Below are 21,740 nucleotides of genomic sequence, written 5' to 3'. Positions count from 1 at the left end.
GGAGACCCAATTATACTATTATTATCTAAGGATAGATTTTTGAGAATGCACTGTTCAAGAATCAAATCTAGAATCCCGAGTTGCCAAGTAAGACATGCGACGATTGAGGCAAGCCCCTATTCACAACTTTACTTAAATACTCTGATTACTTAATATAGACATCAATAATAATGATAACCAATGCGGTGTAGCAACTAACAAGCCGCCGGTTTTGCTCTTCTTGTGAACCATATTGGTTCGTTACTATCATGAAATAGGTAATCTCGACCTTTTCCTGTTCTTACTTTCCTTTGTTTTTTTGTAAAGAAGATAATAATCTTGACCAAATTAATGCATCAAATGTACCTAAGGCTCCAATGTTTTCTAAGTGCCATTTGGACTCTGGCCCGGATGTTGGTCTCTTTCTAGGCACTCCACTTCTCAGCAGCATGTGCGTCACGACCCAAAAGGTTGTTTCATGCTTATTTCTCGAAAGCGATTCAAATAGAGAATTACTTAAAACTCCTCTCAGCTGACCAACATTTTTACAATCTAATAGGTTTGATAAATTTTTTTTCTGAATGGAACTAAGAAGTTTGACATCATTCCGTCAAACGTCAAAATCATAGACGACTTGCGCCGATCTGAACCACAAATGATGGTGGGCAAGACCGGGTGACTGGCCTACCCTGAACTGTTTCTAATGCAAATTCCTAAAATATCTTCTACTTATGTGACCTACGGAGGTCAATATCTTCAATCAAAAAATTTAATTAGATGTCCAACTCATGAGCTACCTAAAAACAAACAGGCTTGTTTAATAAAGTTTTCTGTAAATTTTTATTTTAACCCAACTCCTAGAGCCCCAGTGGGGTTTTTTATTATTATTATTTTATTTATGTAAAGAATACCATAAAATAACGATTGATCTTTTCTTGCAACATCGACAGTTGAATAAATCTCAAGATACAAAATGATTGATCTTTTATGTAATTCCGACCATTGGATGTTGCTTCGCATAAATCTCAAAGCATCAAAAAAAACTCTTAAGTCATCCATCTGCAAAGATCATGAAGCGATCTCGTGCGATCCAACATTAAGTTTCTACAAAAAAAAAATTAAAAAAAAAATCATGCAAACATACAATAATGTGTTTTTTTGCAGCATCGACTGTTGGATTTTGCTTTACATCAAAAAATCTTTCGGTCATCTATCAAGTCATGAGGCGACCTGGTGCAATCCAATAATAGATTTATGTAAAACAAAAAGAAAAAACGAAAACAAAAAGGTGAATCCTTCTTTCATGCCAAATGCCCAATTTTGGATGGGCCATAAGCATACGATCCAAAATAATAAAAATTACAACTAATATTTTTCAAAATAAGACCGAACCAGCACGAATCCAATCAGTGACATCAGCAAAATATTATTATAACTTCATAATTATATTTTATTTTTTAAATTTAAAGGTAATTGACCCGTCTCTTCTTATCTTTTCTTGGGCCCTCTCCCTCATCGGATCGCCATGTCGATGCGAAGACGAATGCAGCCCGATCCAAGTGGAGCGGACCGCCTTTGCAGCCCCCTAGACACCATCCGAGAGGCAGAACGCTAGCAGTGGCACCACCACAGGTGTCAGACATCCGACCCTCACTACCTCATTTCCCATCCAGGCGGCGCCGCCCCACAGCATTATTTCTACCACCAGTGCGACAGCACCATCACCCTCACCACCTCCCTTGGTATTAAAATCGCCTGCCCCATCTGCCATAGCAGCTACCTCAAGGAGTTCGACTTCCCCGACCCTAACCCTAACCCTAACCCTAGCCCCATTCCTTCTTCTCCTTCGAATCCTCCGACCCTAACCCTAACAACAAACTTCAGTGAGCAACAGGCTGAGTTCGTGCAACACCATAAACTACTGATGAGGAATACTCACACTGGTGAGAAGAGAAGCATCAGGGGGAGAAAATTGTGAGATTGATAAAAATAATTGAAAACATGATCCCCTGAATTATTATAAAAGAAATTCCATTTGAATTAAAAGATGATTTACCTTATCCTTAAAATCTCTCATCTGCCCACCAGTGTACCGGTGGCAACAACCAAACGGGGGTGGATACCAACCAGTTTTACATAGCATCATCATAAAGTGAGAAATAGAGATCCTGTATCTCCCAGAATTTTGGCGTGACATGTAAATAAAATTGATTCTCTTTTAACTAATTCAAATTTGCAGATTAACACCCGTAGGTTCTAATGATGACCCAAACCAGAAAATAGCTCTTAAAACACTACCGCTGCATTACATTCCACAAAAGTCGGCTATCTTCCAATGTGAAAGACCCCCACAAACCAACGCAGTAACTACAGGCCACACTTTGAGCACTTTGATTTCACTTCACGTGAAAAAACATCAGAAGTCAGCTTCATGTCTCATACATCAGATACCCTTGGTTAACATCCAAAAGCAGGTACTACAAAATGGGAAGTGTCGTCTTTGAGTTCTTGTGCAGGATTTTGTATCAATCCAAAGCTGTGAATGATTAGCAGGCAAGTAATTTTAAACAGGCCTTCAAGTTATATCATGAAAGTTACTGATCTGAAGAATCGGACCTCAAGTATCAACGTCCAGGCCCTTTGTCCGAGAAAACTGAATAGTCATGGTTGATCAAACTATTAAAGAGGTGAGAATACAGTCAACAAGCAAGAGATCATAAACTCAAAACTAAGAAACATTAAGCACTCACCATCAGAGAAAATAAGTCTTCACTCGGTATGTTTATGGATGCGCATGATTTTGTTGATGAACTGCTTTTCACGATGATATCTGTTTTCAGCAACCATAACATAAATTGATTAATAAGCTCATGACCCAGATGACGGTAAAACTCACACAGATTCTTTTAAGATCCAGATGAGTGAGTTGCAGGTCTATAAATAGTTAACATGGTGATGGTGGTGAAAAGAGCAGAACAACTGATTTTGCAAATCAAAGCATTATATAGGCACAGACTATAATAATATGAAGAAACTGAGGGCATGAGCATATACATCACAAAAGAGGAGATGCAGAAGCATCCAATGCCAACAGCCAAGTGAAGGGACATAGTCTGCCAGAAGTTATCCTTATCAAGAAATATTCTCTCGGATAGGAGTGTTGTAGCACTGCAAAGTAGCAGAATGGTCCATCCAGATGGCAAGCATCGGTAAAAAGAAAACGAAGAAGATTCCTGAGAGCCAAGATTAGTTGAATGTGAACTCAAATGCAAAATATAAATGCAAACTCTGACCAACAGAAATAGGGAGCTTCGTTGGCTGGGAATAAGTTACAAGTAGCACGATCAATGTGCTAAATATGTCGAGGATGTGCCTACACACCTGGAAATACCGTTTGATGAACACTGCAGAATATATAATTCTTAGCATCATATCTGCAAGGGTCAAGGAACAAGAAAGTTCTAGACGTATGTGCGTGTGTGTGTGTGTGTATGTATATATATATGCGTGTTTGTGTGTGTGTATATGTATCTATATATCAAGTGTCGGATGGGCCTGTCCATACTGAACCAGTACCAGCACCCAATACTGGGTCAATAATGGGTACAGGCCCAATACTGGGTCAATAACGGGTACAGGGTGAGAGACTTGATATCAAGCAGTGCCGGCTATGCAGCCCGTAGCCCATTCAGTGCAGGAAGATACGGCTTGGTAAGTCCAGATAACAAGTGAAAAGCTGCACTTAAATCCTTGGCAATGCATGCATAAATGTGTGTGCTAGTATGTGTCCCTATATGTGCACACATGCACACATCCTTGGCAATACATGCATAAATGTGTGCACTAGTATGTGTCCCTATATGCGCATACATGCACACATGCATGTATGTACTGAATGCACTGACTGCTAAGTTCACATTTGTTTTTGACTGCAGTTAATGCAGATCTTTCAAAAACATAACAGCAGTTATCTTAGCAAGCGTGACTACCATTCTTTTCCATCACATGAAAGTCATGTGACTAATTCTCCCACATATTAGCAAAACTGTTGCAATCACTGAATGTGAAGTATAGAACACCAGGCCTTGCCTCAGAACCTCTCAAATCCTATCTGTACCTTTTACTGAAAATATCTGTAGCATCTTTAAGTAACCAGGGGAATAAAACAACCATAGCAGCAGTATTCATAAGGCATTTACACAATAAAAGGCCAGCTATAGACGAAGTTTTTCTAGAATTCTTTAACTGTCAACTAAAGTCCTATGTAGCTTAGCAGAAGGTGTTGCTAAACAAAATTCCGCAAAGACCTCTAAATCATGCAAAAATGGTTGAAGGGCCAAAACAACCACCCCAAGGTGCCACAAAGCATGCACACACATATCTGCATGAACATATACTGAAAAAGAAATACTAAATATTAACGTCTACAAGTTACAAACCAGTCTTGCTCTCAGAGAATGTATTGTGCAAGGATACTCATTGAATTAGCAGCAATTAATCCTATTGCTCCGGCAGATCGAATCAGGAGGATATTTAGTACAATGTAAATCCCAGAGAATATGAGCAATGAATCATTCGACTTCCTAAGCTGACTCTCATTTGAAACTGCATGTAGAAAAGCTTCAGATGTCCCTGCAACATGAAAAATTAATTTAGATTATCACGACATATTCATGAAAGAGATGACTTAGTACAAGTAGATTTTGCAAATAAAGCATCATTATATCACCACTTATGCGAGACCACAAGCATATTTACAGAATGCGTAAACGCAAATGAAAAATTGTAGACAGGCCATAGTAACTGCATCCAGATATTATATTCTCTTTTTTCCCATTTAAGCATACATATGTGAAGGTTTAGCCAATGTCCTTTTCTCTGGGAGTTTCTATTTTCCTTTTAATGACAACAGTAATATGCAGTCAGAGATGTCCAACCATAAGAACCAAGATATCATCTAAAAGAAAGAGAGATATGCCAGTAACTCAGATTGGAAAAAACAATCCATGTAGCTAATTTACTTGATTCACAGGAAAAATTGTTCCAGAGAAGATGATGCTATTCATGTACAGAACTATGACAAGAAGTACTAAAGGATATTATGAACTGAAACAAGGTAAAAAAACCCTCTATAATGCAAACATGAATGCTCTGTTCAAGGATACCGATTCTATATCTTTCAGCTTACCTACCACATACAAGATTGGAAGGTTATGGTAACCATTTTGGCTAAAGTTTAGACCTGAATATTAGTCCTCTCTAGCTTGAATCTAGAGGGTTTAGACAGAGGCAGAGAGAGGATTTTACTACTTGGTGGTCAAAATGCCACTGAATCCTCGTATCTTCAAACAACGCATAAATCAGGTTTTTTTTTTCTTTAACTTAAAGTGAGAGGCAATAAAAGTAATCACTTGTATTATCTGATCTCTTTATTAGGCATTGATGCTGTAAAGATTAGATTGAGTTGTAAATCTTTGAGGCGGCTAGATCAGATCAGATCGTGAATTAGATTGTAGGCTACAAGATTTTTCTGATTTCCCTCAGAAATTCCTAAATACAAAAGAAATACAAGTCAATTATAAGTGTAGAAATGTAGAATAAAAGGCAAACATAAAACAAGCCCAGCATTCACCATTTAGGCCCATATATAGTCTTTCTCATAAAACAAACATTTCATTGGGATATTCGAGATGTTTTCATACTATCAATCAATTTAATTATCGTTTTATGTAGAACACTTTAGAATAAACAAGAATAAGAATTTAACATGTTGTTGTAAATATACAAAAATTTGCATCTTATTTTTAACTTTATGAACTACAAAAACAGATTTTCTAATTTTACTACTTGAGATTTATTAGTGATAACTAATTTAAGAACCATATAGTCAAAGAAATTATAGAAATGAACCTAAGCATAATTTAATATGTAAATAACTTAACCAAATTGGATCTTGTGATCAAAAGGAATGCGTCATCCATCAAGTGGATCTAAATCTTATGATCCTAAACCGATCCTGATCCAAGATGTGATTCAGATCGTTTAGGGCCATTTTGTTCCAGATTATGAATCATATAATTTTAACAACAATGTCAAACATCTTTTCAGGTGAAAACAATTACATATTAAATATATACTGACACAGGCAATAATCATAAGTTTTTTTTAACAAAAATAGCCTCCCACCCCAGAAGAAAAGATAATATTATATATTGTAGGGAGGAAGTCACTTTAATCAAGAAGCCAATGCTCGAGTGAAAAAGTGGAATTTGTGGAACCAAATAGTGAAGTAGAAGATGATACTTGAATAGGAGAGAAAGTTAATGCAAGGGGAGGCTAAGCTAAATTGATGGGGGATCAGGAGAAGATAGCAATGATACAATCCAGTCTCGCATCCCTAATATAATGGACTCGGGTGGATTATCATCGTTTTTTCTCAGTTCGTACAAAAAGAATGTCATGTCTACCAAATTAAATTTTACCTTAGAAATTGTTGTTAAATCTGAATAGGCGTGAAAATTAAAAGGGAATTAGGTATTTGTTAAAGACTTTTTAGGAAGCATTCTTGTCGAACCAGACCAACCCAAACCAGGCCTGCCAGTTCAACCAAAGAATTGGCGAAGAGGCTCCTTGGTAAGTCAAGTGTCTACCATAAGGTTGTTCAAATCAAGAAATTGGTTAAACCCATTTCGGCCCAGCCAGTTTTACAGCAACCAGCAAACATGTCAAGTTTTATGGAACCAGTTAATTAATATATATCAACATCCAAAAGATGTTCCTCGACATCAACTTCGACAGCCATCTTTGTATCAATTATATGAGCGTTTAGGTCCATTTTAAAAGCACAAATTCAAACCCTATCATGTCTGTATCTTTAAATTGAATGGGAGCTATTTCATCCATGCCTCCTCAATCAATCTCAACCAACCACACATCGCCTCCCCCAAGATGCATAGCCAACACTATTAGTGACGAATCGCCTCTGTCATGCACATCCATCACAATGCCCATCAGCCAATATACACTATAATTACCACCCCAAGTGAGTCGCTCGGCACCACAGTTTTGTGTGTGTCGCTTTCCTAACCTAGGTGACAAATTGACCCTCAACCACCCCACCAGCAGCAGCAGCAGAAGATTGCCCCACCCCCCAACTTGCATTCTCAGCCAAGGTTTGCAAAACCAAGCCGAACAGCCTAGTTCGGGGCATATCAAACCAAACCGGTGCGGAACTGAATCGGTTTGCTGGTTTGGTTCGAGATTCAGGCCGAAGCGATCCAAACCAGTCTGAATTGAGAGCGGAACCGCCCAATTTCACTCAGTACAACTTGGTCCAAGTCAATTCCAGGCCCTCACGTGAGTAAAAGGGTATGAGAAGCTACTAAGGAAGTGAAGGGGTGGGAGGGAGACAAATCAGAGGAGAAGGGATTTTATGTATTCATGAGTATGGTGACAGGCTATATTGCTTATGGAGCAAGATTCAATAATCATATGTGAAAGAAACTAAGGATTGCCCCTCAAAAGATAACAAATATCCGAAGTTGCAATGATGGAAAACATGACTTTTGGTAAAAATGTTTGATGAAGGATTATAAACTCAGCCATAATGTGCATTGTCATTTCCTTTATAGCATATACTTTCCTCAATGGCATGACTATTTTATGATCTTTGAATCCTTTTGTACATTTTTGTGTTGATAAAATTTATTTTATGAAAAACCCAAAACCCTGGCCATCTCAATAGTTATATAGGAAGATATTAGATATTAACTCTAACTTTGGGGTGACAAAATAAGAGACAGCAATACTTTATGTTGGATGAGCTAGCTTATGAAATTACAATATGGGAACATGCTCTTTTGCTAGCTAAGACAAAGCAAATGAACTCCAGAGTCCAGAGTACATCTGATTGGTGTTTGGCCATTGCTAAATGAGCAATTCAATAATATTGAGAAGCATCTCAGAAAACTTGGCCATGCAATTTTTTAATGAATTTACTAAATGACTAAACAGCATTAGTTTGTTATCCCCAATACTACCACACAGTAGAAGCATAGGTAGCTAATAACAACAGAGACATGCTCACAAAAAAATTACAGATGGTTCATTGTCCAGCAGTCTCCGAACCTTACCAAGTAATGTATTTATTATTCTAAATAACATTATGAAGATCTATCTATCTTGTTGAAAGCCAACCTGAAAGATATAGGATAAATATAATAAAATGTGTACTGAACTATGCTTAATAAGGAAATCTGGGGCTAGGAAACTGGAAAAATGGAATTATGCAGATATTACAGTTTCAAGTCTTCTGACAACATGTATCATTGGATTGGTAAACAAAACGACTTACCATTCATGGCTAAGGTGATGACATAAAAGCAATAATAACGGAGGGCGGCTGGAGCTTCTCCATCACTCCATTTCTTCCCATAAAGTATTCTGATGAGAGTATATGAGTAGCTTGGACCAAATGCTATTACCACGAGGCCTGTAATAAGTAAGAGATCAATCTGTCAGATTAATACTAGTCAAATCACTGGAGGAGAAATTACTCAACTTGAAATACTTAAAATATGTAAATTAGAGGTCAGCCAAATATAAATGACAAACACAAATAAAAGGTGGACCTATATCTGCTTTGTCATTGAGAAATGGAAAATAACAATACTATAAGAACATAAGATGCTTCAGGATTAAGTTTTTGTCCAAGTAAGCTGGAGCCATTTTCCACTTCTATTGTAGGCCAGATTCAACTTTTCATAGATAGTTGCTCTCTAAGGTCCTTTCCTTTCATTCACTGTGGATGCAAGCCTTTTCTTCCACTCTTTACTTTGTTTTCCACCAGAAGAAATGCACTCAGGCAAGCTAAGATAGAAAAACAAGAGTAACTCATCTGGAAATAAAACAAATTGCTGCAATCAGATAATTCTACTACTCCATTTAACAAACCACTTTCTTAAATTTGTATTCTACTACACTATTGTCAAATTCAAGTAGCTGATGGAACCTCACCACCATTGCAGCTATTGGCATCTCACCAAATTTCAAGTTGCGATTCAAGAAAAAACATTGAGTTCAATATTAGTGCAAACAGGCCATTGTATGTATATATGACTCAGGGAGTTTGCAATCCTAATTTGAAAACAAAAAAAATCTTCACAAGTTGACCATGCAAGGCACAGTTTGAACTTTCAAGTTTTAATGGGCATGCACCAGTCTCAGCTGCACCTCGACATGCTTTGGAAGAGCTTAGATAATACCTGTTGTGGGATGGGGTTCCCAGTTTAGTCCCACATCGGCTAATCAGCGGAAAGGTCTATGCCTTATAATGAGGAGGCCTAAAACCTTTCCTCACGAAGCGCCTTTTGGGACAAAACCGTGAGGGTAGGGGGCAACCTCCGCGGACCCCCGCGCCGTCAGGGCTCGGGACTGTCATTGGGACTGTCATTGGGCTCCGGCCCTGGGCGACCTCCCGCAGACCCGAAGCGGCAATCCCAGAGCGGACAATACCTCGGGAGGGACGCAGATGCTTTCCCTGCTCGGCCGGTGTGTGGGCTGGTGTCGGGGTTCTGACCCCACATCAGATGGCGCTAGAGGAAGGGCCCCGGCCACGCACAGACCTTCCCACTGAGGGGGCTGTGTTGTGGGATGGGGTTCCCAGTTTAGTCCCACATCGGCTAATCAGCGGAAAGGTCTGTGCCTTATAATGAAGAGGCCTAAAACCTTTCCTCACGAGGCGCCTTTTGGGACAAAACCGTGAGGGTAGGGGGCAACCTCCGCGGACCCCCGCGCCGTCAGGGCTCGGGACTGTCATTGGGACTGTCATTGGGCTCCGGCCCTGGGCGACCTCCCTGGGCGACCTCCCGCAGACCCGAAGCGGCAATCCCAGAGCGGACAATACCTCGGGAGGGACGCAGATGCTTTCCCTGCTCGGCCGGTGTGTGGGCTGGTGTCGGGGTTCTGACCCCACATCAATACCACTTATGACTTAGTTGGTACTTCAAGTCGCTGAACATGACTCCATTTTTTTTAACACTTAGCTAGTTTATTTTATTGTTGATCAACAGCTTTGGCCATATTTCTAAAGATTTGGATAATTATCAGACTATGGTTGCCATGTACCAAGTTAAGTAAATTTAAATAGATATAACACAAAATGATCATTTAGAAGGCCAAAAGTCATATTGGTTAAATTTTTCCATAAATATGGTTAAAAAACCTGTTTGCCTTCTATGTTCCATTAGTTCTGACACAAGCATCTTTATCATCATCAACACTACAACAGTGAGACATATGAATTTGTTATTTCTTAAAATGACTTAGAAAATAGATTAATGAAGGCAAAAGAGGAAGACAGGAAATAATAGGAGTATTATGGTAATGCTGCTTACAGAAGAGAACTAGGGAAGAAAAAATGAAAATAGCATCACAGAAGACTCTAAAGGTTCAAAGACAAGAAGTAAAAGTCTGTACTGCAGGAGCAAACAGAAGTTTGAGGGCTATTTCTTTGACAACAATGCTGTGCAAAAGTAATTATTAAGCAAAAAAATATATAAGCATACCGATCAGCAAAACAAGCTTCAGGGCTTCTACTAAAGAACTCTGTAATCTTGTGTTCCTTTGGGGTGATTGTCCTGCCCAAGAAGAAAGATTGAACACTTAAGAGTCCTGCAAAGGATGGATCTACTTCTGTGAATAAGGTATCATGCAGGAGAGTAAGATTCTTTTAAACATAAATCTATAGTCAAATGACTGAATCCAGATAACATGAGATAGTATTGCTTGTAAAAAGCACGAAGACATAGTATTAGATATTAATTGCAAATATTGACATGCAATACTAACGGGGAAAAAACTGTATGAAAGTCAGAATTTAACAGGATGCAAGGCATTTAAAAGATATTACAGTAAAAACATTATGAAAATTTTGTACTCTTAGAACAGCTTTAGCAAAAACAGAGATATATATATTTCTTGGGGCTTCCCATGCTTATGCATAGCAGGTTCACTGAACGGTGCACTAAAGTCCTGGTGAACTGTAAAAGACACTTCTATCAATAATTCATCATGAACCATCAGCAAGTTCTTTTCCTAATCTGACCGCTACCAGCAATTTCAAACTGCTACATAATGGCAAGACTACAATGTAGGCAATACAGTAACAACAACCAAACCATCATCAACAGCAGTGCAGTTGCAAGCCGACTCAAAAATTAGCAGATCCATTTTTCAACTCAGACCTTGTGAATTAGGCGAGGCATGAGAATCAACTGAAACACAACATTCTGAACTCCAAATCAGCAGAACATCTGAATGATGTCCTTATGGAGTAAACCAGTTTGGCCAGGTTTGACTGGAAATTTTTAATTTAAAATAAAAAAATAAAAATAACACAGTCAACATGATTTACTACTTCATTTTTATGTTGTAGTCATATGTCTACCACCAACACACACGATTATGGCATAATTTGTTAAGAATAAAGGTGAAAACATAATTATATTATGTCACATTAAATAATGGCAGTAAACAGACCAGCCAATTGAATCTTGAACCAATCAGACAAATATTTGCTTCAATAACTTGTCCAGCCAGGAAAGTACCTTAAATAACACTCTGATAAGTAGCTTTCATGAAAAGACTTTTGGCTGAATAAAGAAACTAACCTGATGCTAATTTTGCAAAAGTTGCATATGAACTTTCTTCAAAAGGAAGAAAAACCAATCTCACGACTAAACTTCCTGAAAATATTATCAAAAATCAGATGAAGTATGTACAGAGAAAAGTGAATTTAGTGGCAAAAATTGAATATAGTGGTCATAAAACTCCAAAATGTTGCAAAGTTTGATTTGAATTTTTAAAATGTTCAAGACAGATACATGCCTAACTTGTCCACGAGACCATATACAGCCTGGTTATAGGGCGTATCCAACCATACAAGAACCAGCTTCTCCCCTTCTTGAAGAATCAACTTTCGCACAGATTGGCCAGTAAATAATACGCACATGTGCCAAAGTTGTTTATCATAGTCCATCAAGTTCCATAATCTGAAAACAGCAGATGTTTGTGTTCATGTGCCAGATTATTAAAAAAAGGAAAAAAAAGTACCCTGAAAGAAGAAAAAAATCCACCAGATGTTTCAAATATCAAACATGCACTGAGAAGAAACATGTTCGCAAGTCAAGATGACTAACCTGAAAGGAAACAGATAAGAAATCCTGACGATACGAAAGAGGAGAAAATAAAACCAATATCCTAAAAACAAGCTGGCACCATATGCAGCCTGGGAGAAAGCAAATACAATTCCCTTTTCCTGCAAGTAGTAGATTAAATATTGCCAATGAGCAGGCATAAGAGAAGACTGCACAAATCAATGAACATTACAAGAACTATGTCATATTTTGGTTTTAGTTGATGCTGCTCAAACCCAGTAATATTATAATAAAATCAAAGCAATGAAGTGCTTCAAATGTCTCAGAACACATAAACAGAGAACCCAAGGATATGTTATTACCATGTTATTTTGTTTTACAATGAGGACGAAGGTTGTCGCACAACGTAGAATAGTTGCTGCAGTTTCGACCAACAGTCTTAATCTAAGGAGATGCAAGTTCTGAGAAAGAATATAAAGTGGCTCTGCCAGTAACTCCAATAAACAAGCAAATCCTGCCAATGTGGACAACATCAATCATTAAATAACAACAGGCATAAGGAGTGGGGGAGAAAAAAAGATGTGAGAAGGAACTTTAAGCAATCTAAAGGACCAGAATGATAAATGGGCTGGAACTTCAAATCTGATTTTTTTGAAGAAAGTACCCCAGAGTACTGCATTCAACATAATTTAATTACTAAATGCTCTTTAATAACCAAAGTTACCATGGATTATCCCATCTAATTGAGATCTGGTTTGAGAATTCCTTCTTCCATAATCACTTGAGATTTTGCCTCTGTTATATTATGACATTAGCATTAGTAGAAGCCAAATCAGGTACTTTATAGTGTGACATCCTTTTAACCTCTGGGCCCAGGATTGACATCATCAAACTTTGGCATAAGCTGGTTATAGATTAGCACTAATTGTATATAATTAAGTACACATCATGACCTAATTTATAACTGTCTAGCATTCTTATACTTTCCGGGCTCCCATTTCTTGGTAAAACTCTTCACGGGATTGCTAAAATCAAATGCAATTAGAGGTTTGAGATAGTTTTAGCAGCTTAGGTGAAAAGCAAAAGACTCAGAACCACATTAATTTTGTATTTTGTTGAAGTTAATGACACTATCCAAGTTACCTTATACTTCTTCAACAATAGGTGGACAAAATTATATAATATTTAGCACCCCGGAGATGGAATTTGAAATTACCATGGATCAATATAGCTTGCGCATATGGTTCAGAAAAACTGAGTTTCTGAAACCAGAATACAAAGATGCAGGCTGCAAAAGTAAAAAAAATGCCAATTGGAAAAGTCATCCAAGCTACCTTCAATAACCTCGCAGCATTTTCTTCCATTGGTAAGCCATCACTGTAATAAAGATGAGTATTATCTTTTCGATGCATGAATGTGCAATAAAAAGAAAAGAAAAGCACTGCCACAACTGAAACTTGCCATTTAGGTAAAGAACTGTCCAGAATGTGTTTTTTCTTTTTAAAAACATTTTGGGTGATAAATAGGATTAATAACACTTTTTAGTATGCATAAAATAATAGATATGTAGAACATAAAAGAAGAGCATAAGGATCACTTCAACATAAATTGACATGTTTTTCACAATGCAAGTTTCAGTAAGCTGTTGAGAATCTATTCAATGACAAAGGATGGCTTCAGAAAAGAGAAATATGCAATTATGCAAGGGAGCAGTTCTTCCTAACTAGTGCATCGGCTATATGATATGCTTAATAACATGAAATTGCTTGAAGGCAAGAGAATATTATGGAAAAGAGAGTAACGAGAAGTGAAAAGCACAAATAGTTCATTGATCTGGCAATGTTTCATGAGACATTAGAAAATATGAGCATGTCATGATTAACTAGAAGCTTTAATGTACGCTTGTAAACTTTGTGCTATAAAAGATGCGCTTACGAGTTAAAATATGAACATTAGAGAAACACAAAATTACAATTGGACTTCTCCACATACCACAATATGTTAAGGCAAGCAAGAGGTATAACAGCTTGCTGAAGTTAAGAGTTTTTGCTAAACCACTCTCCCCAATTAAATCAGTGCAATGAATCAGTTTAGTTCATGATGACAGGTGTAGCTTTGTAAAAATACAACAAAAATAAATACAAAGGCAAGTTGCAACTAATGATCTAAATCTTCAACTCTCGCATACAAAATCAAGAGGCTGACAGTCCCCAGTCTTTGTTTGGCTCATATAGTTGGGTCAAGGCACTTGTTGTAGCCAAACCTTATGGAAGATGGCCAATGCGATAAAAAAAATGGAGTACCAAATTGCCTCTGATTGCCTTGTACATATAACTGTACAAGATGATAATAACGCATGAAGTAATTTAAATTAAAACTCCCAACAGAAAAGTGAAAATGGATTGAACTAGCACTTGACTAAGAAATGAAGTTAGCTTTTCAAGCACAACAAAAAAAATGAAGTTAGCTTCTGTTATTATCAAATACAGCTCCAAGATGATAATGAACAATCATGACAATTTTGCAATCTCAAATACGTCCATCTATGTGTTGTTATCAAAGTTAAATAGTAGCCAGATTAAAAAACAGGTGGTTTGCAACAATATGAAGAAGATCGCTTAAAAATTATGGATAGTTAGAGGGTAACCTTCGAACATCAGTGCGCATGCATGCACGGCGAAAACCCTCACGGCTTAAGAATAAGATGCAGGTAACAAAAAGTTGAAATTGTACTGCATAAAGCTGCAAAAGAGTAATAAAATACAAGGACAAGATATGAGGCTCTAACTAATAAACAGCATGATCCACAAATGGAAGATAAAACATCTGGCGAAAGAAAATCAACCCAAGTATCTTAGAATACCTTTTGATTAGCTTTAAAAAATCACAGCAATTTATACTTGCACAATTAACACTCGATAGAAAATTCTTAAATGTCATGATAGACGGAGATAAAACAATGACTTGTAAAATATTACTTGCAAGACTTGAAATAGTTAGATCCAACACAGGATGGAATACCCTTTGGTGATAGCAAGCAATAGTTGCAAAAAGTGGGAAGGGGAACAAGAGGAGATTCAATGCAAAACAAGTAAAGCAACGGTCCTTGAATATTAGTGGATGGGGGAAAACCTTGAAATGTTTGAATAATATATCCAAGCTCTCTTATACTTGATGAACCATTATATACCAAATTTTATCATACTTGATGAATCATCTTGAATAATATCATTTAGTGCTCTTTTAGTAAGATACTAATTTTAAAAACCAAGGTAAATTAACTTATACTGCAAACAAAATTGTGTGAAAACCTAATCGTGTTAAGTGATAAGTATCAAGCTAAATAGTATCAACTTCAATTTTCATGTTCCACAAGGACTAAGATAATGGAGTAATTCTTGAATTAATTAAGAATCTGTAAGTAGAGATGACAACGGGTCGGGTATGGGTCACATAGGCTGTAACCCGTACCCGCCCCGTACTTGCCTCGGGGCGAGTTTCGGGTTGGAGCAGCGCGGGTAGAGTTATACGGGGTGGGTTGGACGGGTTGGGTCAGGTAAAGTCACAAAAATTGATTTCTTTTACATACAAATCAATTCTTTTTGCCTTGGAAAGGGGATTTGTGAATATATATATATATATATAAATTAATTTCTTTTTACATACAAATCAATTCTTTTTGCCTTTCATCTGAAATAATATCAAATGTTTAAGAATTTCTGCTTGGGAACAAAATCCACAATCCATGGGGAGTCCTCCAAATTCAAACAACAAGTTAAAATCCTATCTTTTGGTTTCTCTTATTACAAAGCATTTCATGATCCTCAAATAAGATTCAGTTATGTTTGTTACTTTGTTCTTTATCTTCATCTGGAACATGCAACATAGGGACACAAGATCTTTATTTTCCTTCCTCTTCAAAACAACAATGTCATCCAATTCTCATCCACGCCAAAGGGTAGGTTCAATCTGTCGCTACTTATTGAACGTGACTAGATGCTAAGGTGAGAAAGATGTGATTGATTGAAACACCTAATTGATGCATCAGGATAAGAAACATTTTTACTCGAAACCTCTATCACTGAATTACTAACTTCAAGATGACTGCACGATAGTTTTAACAGCTATAATTCAGTATTCGATGTCACCATCCTCTCGTTCTCCCTATTCTTATCTTTTGCTATTTTAGCAATGCGTTAGATCCAGTTTATATTCCTGGAGAAACTAATGAATGGGATTAGAAGTAAGGAAAGCAGAATTACCGCATAGTCGGCTTCTGTGAGGTGCCTCACGATCCATGAATTAAATATAAACGGTATTCCCCTCGAGAGGAACTGCGTTGCTGAAAACCCAAGAAAGAATTGAAAACAATAAAGTTAACGATCAAGAAACCGGAGGCAAAAAGATCATGAAATCATGCGAATTAATGCACGTCTGAGATCGATTTACCCATCAGGTATTTGAAGGTGCGAGCGAGGTTGTGACCGGCGGGGCCGCCTCCCTCCGCCGGGAATCCAACGGTCCCACCCGCCATCTGAGATCGAATGAGGGGCGAAAAAGAGACTCTTCTCGCCGTATTCCTGCTCCAATAGGGCAAGTAAAACCCTAGAAGGGACTCAGAGTCGGTGGGGAGAAAAGGCGATGCACCATCGACCGGGTATGAGTACCGAGTATGGACGGCATGAGGAGTCCATGCGAACCGGACGAAGAATTATAGTTTGCGGACGCGGGCTATTTTATGGGCCTGCAAGCCCGTTAGTGAAAGACTAATCAGTTAACCCGCAGCTTGGGTGAAAGACTAATCAGTTGCCACCAAGGTGGTAGCCTAGTGGTACTGGGCAGAAATTCTAACCTTAAGGTCCCAAGTTCGAATCGCTGCGGCGACGATTAAATTATGGACCGAAGCTCACTACTTTGGCCACTGCTTGAACTTGAGGTATAGGACCGCTCTTGAACCGCTAGTAGCCGGGGTGGTGCCGGGTGTGACGTACTCACACTTGGGACTCGAGCCAGAGCCCAGAGGGGTAGCTGAGCCGGGCCCATGGGTGGGGAGGGTATGAGTAAAACTGGTCGGGGTGCCCAACACACGGCCATTTCTGCCCGCATCGAACATTCTCCTAGCGGGGCGGGGGCCCAGTGGGGGCTGCTACGCGGGGTTGGGCTTGTCCCTTCCTCCCCCCTACCCCTTTTTCTTTAGCAAAAAAAAAAAAAAAAAAAAAAAAGACTAATCAGTTAACCCGCAGCTTGGGGTCGGCTTCAACCATCGACGGGATTGGCTTGGGACGGGCTATGGCAGTGTGTGTCACAGAGTTCATCGCTAGCCGGGTCCCGGATCCTTATACAAAAATATTTAAAGATATTAAATCCACATATAAGTTCGCAAAAATTTTAGATTCATGTGAGGATTGATGAATCTCCAAAATCTGTTCTTTTATGAACCTAAACCGCACCATAAGTAATTTCCCGTGATAATCCACATAAAATATTTTCCCCTAGGATATTTATTAGACAACAAGTTGGGCAGGTTCAATCAGTTAAAGCCCAAGTCAAACCAACTCCAACCAATTCAACCCCATCCCCATGAGGTAAATTATGACACCAGAAATGCCTTCAAAATTTTAAACCTAGAAAGAATTTGAGTTGAGTCGGCTTCGATAGTTCGATTACGTTGCTTTAAATTGACTACTTTTTATTGGGTCTACTTAAGATCAAAGCTTATGGTACTCAAATGAAGTTCTCACCAAATCAAATGAATCACGAGAGAATTTTGCAATAGCACAGCAAATGTGCATCACTAACCGGATCGTGCAGTTGCACAAACATACCACCAATATCTAAAATCAAAAAAATAATAATAATAAAAGTGGATAGTATAAATGTTGATATCTTGAACTTCAAAGGTTTCACCATCAAGATACCGTCTTTTCGAAGGAGGGGGGGGCTAACAGCCACCAGCTGAGTAAACTAAGATAAAGTGATATAAATAAAGCAATACAAATATTAGTAAAGATAGAAATAAACAAAATGATAGGTGTCTGTTTCTACTCCTAGTGCCAGCAACTGCCAAGAGCTAGCATCCGCGATTCCCATAGTTATAGTACTTCATTGGATTCAGTTGACTTCAGAGCTGATATATCTCGAGTTAATGCCGATCAAACTAGCATCCATATCTTTCTGACGGTTCCCATAGTTATAACATATCATTGGATTGAGTTAAACTTCAGATCTGACATACAGATCGAGCTATACCCATTCGAGCGTTCAGCCTACCTTAAACAAACTTCATTCTGCCTTAGGCGGCTACCCATCTAAAATTCTTGTTCATGCATCGAGTTTGTTCATGTGACCCTTATGTGGCAACCTATCTAAAATTATTGTTCATCCATCAAGTTTGTCAATGTGACGTCCACCCCGACCATCCCATAAATTTCCAAGATGTGCAAACGACTTCATTATCTCAAAGAAGCCAGGTTAGCTTTCCTAAAAGAGAGTGAAAAGAGTGAAATTGAAGATTGAATCGCTGGTCATTTTAATATTCCAAAAAAAAACTGGTCATTTAAACGAAGCCTGTTTAAAGAAGACCATCATGATCTCAAAAGCTTTTAGATAAAAAGTCTTCACCAACGCATCAGAGTTTATCTGAAGTTCAGCGCTGACATACAAATACAGGTTCCTAAAGGCAATAGAACCAACTCAAAAGCAAATTCATTGGAAGAATTGAAGCAAATATATAACAAGCAGCAATGCATCCACCAGAGCACAGCATAAAATAAGATAAATTATGCACCACCAAAGAAAAAGGCCATAAATTTCTAAACCTCAACAAGACTTAAGCATAGTTCGAGAGTCTAGCAGCAGCTTAAACAAACACAACAAAATTGATAGAAATGTGACTATTGAGTTTATCTGAAACAAAATCCAGAAAACACCAACAAAATAAAGAAGCTCAACGATATCGGCGGAGGGACAGTGTCTGGTTCCTTTTCCAGGTTGCCCTGCGAGATGGCCTGGCCTTGTGATGCAGGTGACCTTTGCCACGGAGGCCACGGTATTTCTTGCCAGCGGAAGTCAGTCCACGAAGCTCACGATGTTTGTGGACACCCTTGCAAATCCAGTTGATCCTTGGGTCATTGCGAACTGCATTGTGAGCCGCATCAACAAGGATAACCTCAAAATACTTGTAAGTTGAATCCTGCAGGTAAGAATCAGAAAATGATGTAAATGCATGAGAATGGCACAGATACTAAGGGGACATAGGAATGCATAACAACGAAAAGGTAATAAATATAAACCATCTAACCTCATTGATCCAGTAAGAGTTAAGCACTCTCAGACCTCCCAACTTCCGACCAGCTCTCTCCTCAGCAACTGACCTCTTGTTTCTTTGGAACTTCAGTTGTGTGATACCCTGATTCTTGGGCTTCCCATAGACGATACCCTTAGGAACAGGCCTCTTCCTGCCCCCACGTCTAACACGAACCCGATAAATCACATATCCCTGCATGTGCAGGAATGAAACAATCAAATCAGAAATGACTGAGCACTTGCTGTCTTCTAACGGACATCTTCCACAACAAAAGATGGGTAGAAGTAGGTTTGCTGCAGCAGCAAGATGAAGGCAGAGGACAAAAATAGGCAAATAGGCAACTGTTACCATGGGCAACAAACCATACACAGTCTAAGGGAATCACTTTGCTTTACTTTATACTCCATTGCATCACTGGTTTTATCTTAGATTTGCAGAAATATTACTGGAATCCGCTTGTATGTAAGAATGCTAAAGAGACCTATAATGCCTTCACCAGCAAAGTACGGCAAGTGAATCTAGCAAGATTGATTTTCAAATATTAACCTACAGATGCAAATTAATCATGGATATAAATTATCTTAATCTATTTGGATATTAAACTGCATTAAATGAATATAAGTTTGAAAGACCATCCAATAATCAAATGTATTTGGATCATGGACGTATGGAAATTATATGGTGAAACCAAACAATGGCATGCAACTTCAATCTATTATTTCATCAAAAGCAAATGATAATTCTTATAAAAATAAACCTTTTTAAGGTAAGGCTTAGATTAGCCAACATCTTGATATCAATCACACATAATAGAGTAAGCAATTCTCAGAGGATGTAACTGGACAAAAGACAGCTGGAAGGAGAATCCTCAAATAAAGAAACCAGTTTCCCATTCCTAAAAGCAATGTCTTGGCCCATTGGCTCTCTATCACTTGGAAAAGAGGAATTTTAACACTGCAAGCATGTATTCAATTTCTAACATTCAAGTTTTCAACACAAGCATGCTTCATATGACAAGGCGACATCTCTGATAGGAATATGATGATATAACAACACATTTTTTTTTAGAACAAAGTGTAAAAATAAAATTTTATCTCGCGCTTTCAATCTATTCCTTTCAGCGGGAACAACAGACCCACAAACAAACAAGAGCCATGATAAGAATTTATAACAGGTTAAGGATAAATTAATAAATATCAACTGACACACCATGAAAGGCAGCTATACAATCCAACAAGAGAAATCCATCATCTCAATGGCAGAAGATTGACCAGTAAATGCTTGCGTAACAAATGCATTCATGTCAGATTAGTCCCATGAATCCAAAAGGACACCAAATTTACAGAGTGCACAAATCTGGTGTACAGGAAAAATCCAACAAGGGAAACATAAACGCATGGAAATATAACGGCCATCAATACCTGCTTGGCCTTGTAACCAAGGCGTCGAGCCTTGTCGGGGCGCGTGGGCCTGGTAACACGGACGATGGAGGGGAGCTGCCGGTACTCCCAGCACCTCACCCGTTGCAAGAACCGCATCACGTCCGACTGCTTCTTCCTCCATAGCTCCGACACGTACTTGTAAGCCCCTGATTCCCACAAAAGAAGTTATGAAGAAGAATCGATCTGAAACCCTAGGTACAGATCATTCTAAAGAAGAAGTGAGCAAGGATTTCGAGAAATCTTGGGACAAATCCAAAACCATAGATCGAAATGCAATATAATCGATGCAAAACCGATCGACCTGTTGGAAGAATTGAAATTGAGAGAGAAGGAGCGGCTCACCCATGGCTCCCAAGAAGCTCTCCGCGGCGATCTGGGGTTAGGGTTTTGCTCGGCGCGGAAGCGCCTCTTCGCTGGAGGAAACGAGGTTATAAGGACAAGACAGGCCTTCGAAACAAGAAATCAGGACCGTCGAATTTCCTTTGTGTAATCCGACCCGTTTGATGGTCGCCTAAGCCCTGGCTCAGTTTAGGTTCCAGTTCAGATCCCGTGCGACAGCGATGACTCACAAATGCACCCATACTGTTAATCAGAGCCGTCCATTATATTTTACGGTGAAATCTGTTACTGTTGTGGGTCGGGCCTTGTACAAAAATGTACTGGGCTAGAACTCGGCCCGTTTAAAGTCCACTCTAAGAAATGCTTATGTATTGCCGGGTAAAAAGCGCTTTCAAGTTGTTGATCGTGTTGAAAAGATATTCTTCGCTAGGAAATTAAGCTTTCTTTGAGCTGCGAGTGATATCTTCCATGTACTTTCAAGAAACATTTTATTCTATCTGACTTAGGTAGCATTTGGAT

At 38.5% G+C, this 21,740-nt stretch overlaps 2 protein-coding genes across 5 annotated transcripts; both read right to left on the bottom strand.

The window, feature by feature from the left end:
- Positions 1–1,996: 1,996 nt before the first annotated feature.
- Positions 1,997–16,811, bottom strand: LOC103697978 (protein RFT1 homolog). Of its 4 annotated transcripts, none has more exons than XR_005509115.1 (16): positions 16,584–16,811; positions 16,397–16,476; positions 14,782–14,876; positions 13,351–13,511; positions 12,497–12,648; positions 12,177–12,295; positions 11,866–12,029; positions 11,649–11,723; positions 10,545–10,616; positions 8,333–8,470; positions 4,456–4,611; positions 3,361–3,413; positions 3,034–3,212; positions 2,730–2,809; positions 2,596–2,655; positions 1,997–2,515 (listed from the first exon to the last, which is right to left on the bottom strand). XR_005509115.1 is itself a non-coding variant. In XM_039120384.1 (15 exons), the coding sequence occupies exons 1-14, from the start codon at positions 16,666–16,668 to the stop codon at positions 2,749–2,751; spliced, it is 1,590 nt and encodes a 529-aa protein (XP_038976312.1). In that variant the 5' UTR covers positions 16,669–16,811; the 3' UTR covers positions 1,997–2,655; positions 2,730–2,748. The 4 variants fall into 4 exon arrangements, 2 of the variants coding, with proteins under 2 accessions (XP_038976312.1, XP_038976310.1); XR_005509116.1 differs by having other exon boundaries at positions 2,596–2,632; XM_039120384.1 differs by having other exon boundaries at positions 1,997–2,655.
- Positions 16,812–18,863: 2,052 nt separating this feature from the next.
- On the bottom strand, positions 18,864–21,374 carry LOC103713743 (60S ribosomal protein L15-like). The gene is made up of 4 exons (XM_008800761.4): positions 21,225–21,374; positions 20,862–21,028; positions 19,435–19,632; positions 18,864–19,326 (listed from the first exon to the last, which is right to left on the bottom strand). The coding sequence occupies exons 1-4, from the start codon at positions 21,226–21,228 to the stop codon at positions 19,081–19,083; spliced, it is 615 nt and encodes a 204-aa protein (XP_008798983.1). The 5' UTR covers positions 21,229–21,374; the 3' UTR covers positions 18,864–19,080.
- Between the last annotated feature and the right edge of the window lie 366 nt (positions 21,375–21,740).

Source organism: Phoenix dactylifera, chromosome 2 (genome assembly GCF_009389715.1).
Source record: "Phoenix dactylifera cultivar Barhee BC4 chromosome 2, palm_55x_up_171113_PBpolish2nd_filt_p, whole genome shotgun sequence".
Classification (NCBI taxonomy): Eukaryota; Viridiplantae; Streptophyta; class Magnoliopsida; order Arecales; family Arecaceae; genus Phoenix; species Phoenix dactylifera.
The sequence above is the reverse complement of the archived record's forward strand: the minus strand, read 5'-3'. Positions and strand labels throughout refer to the sequence as shown.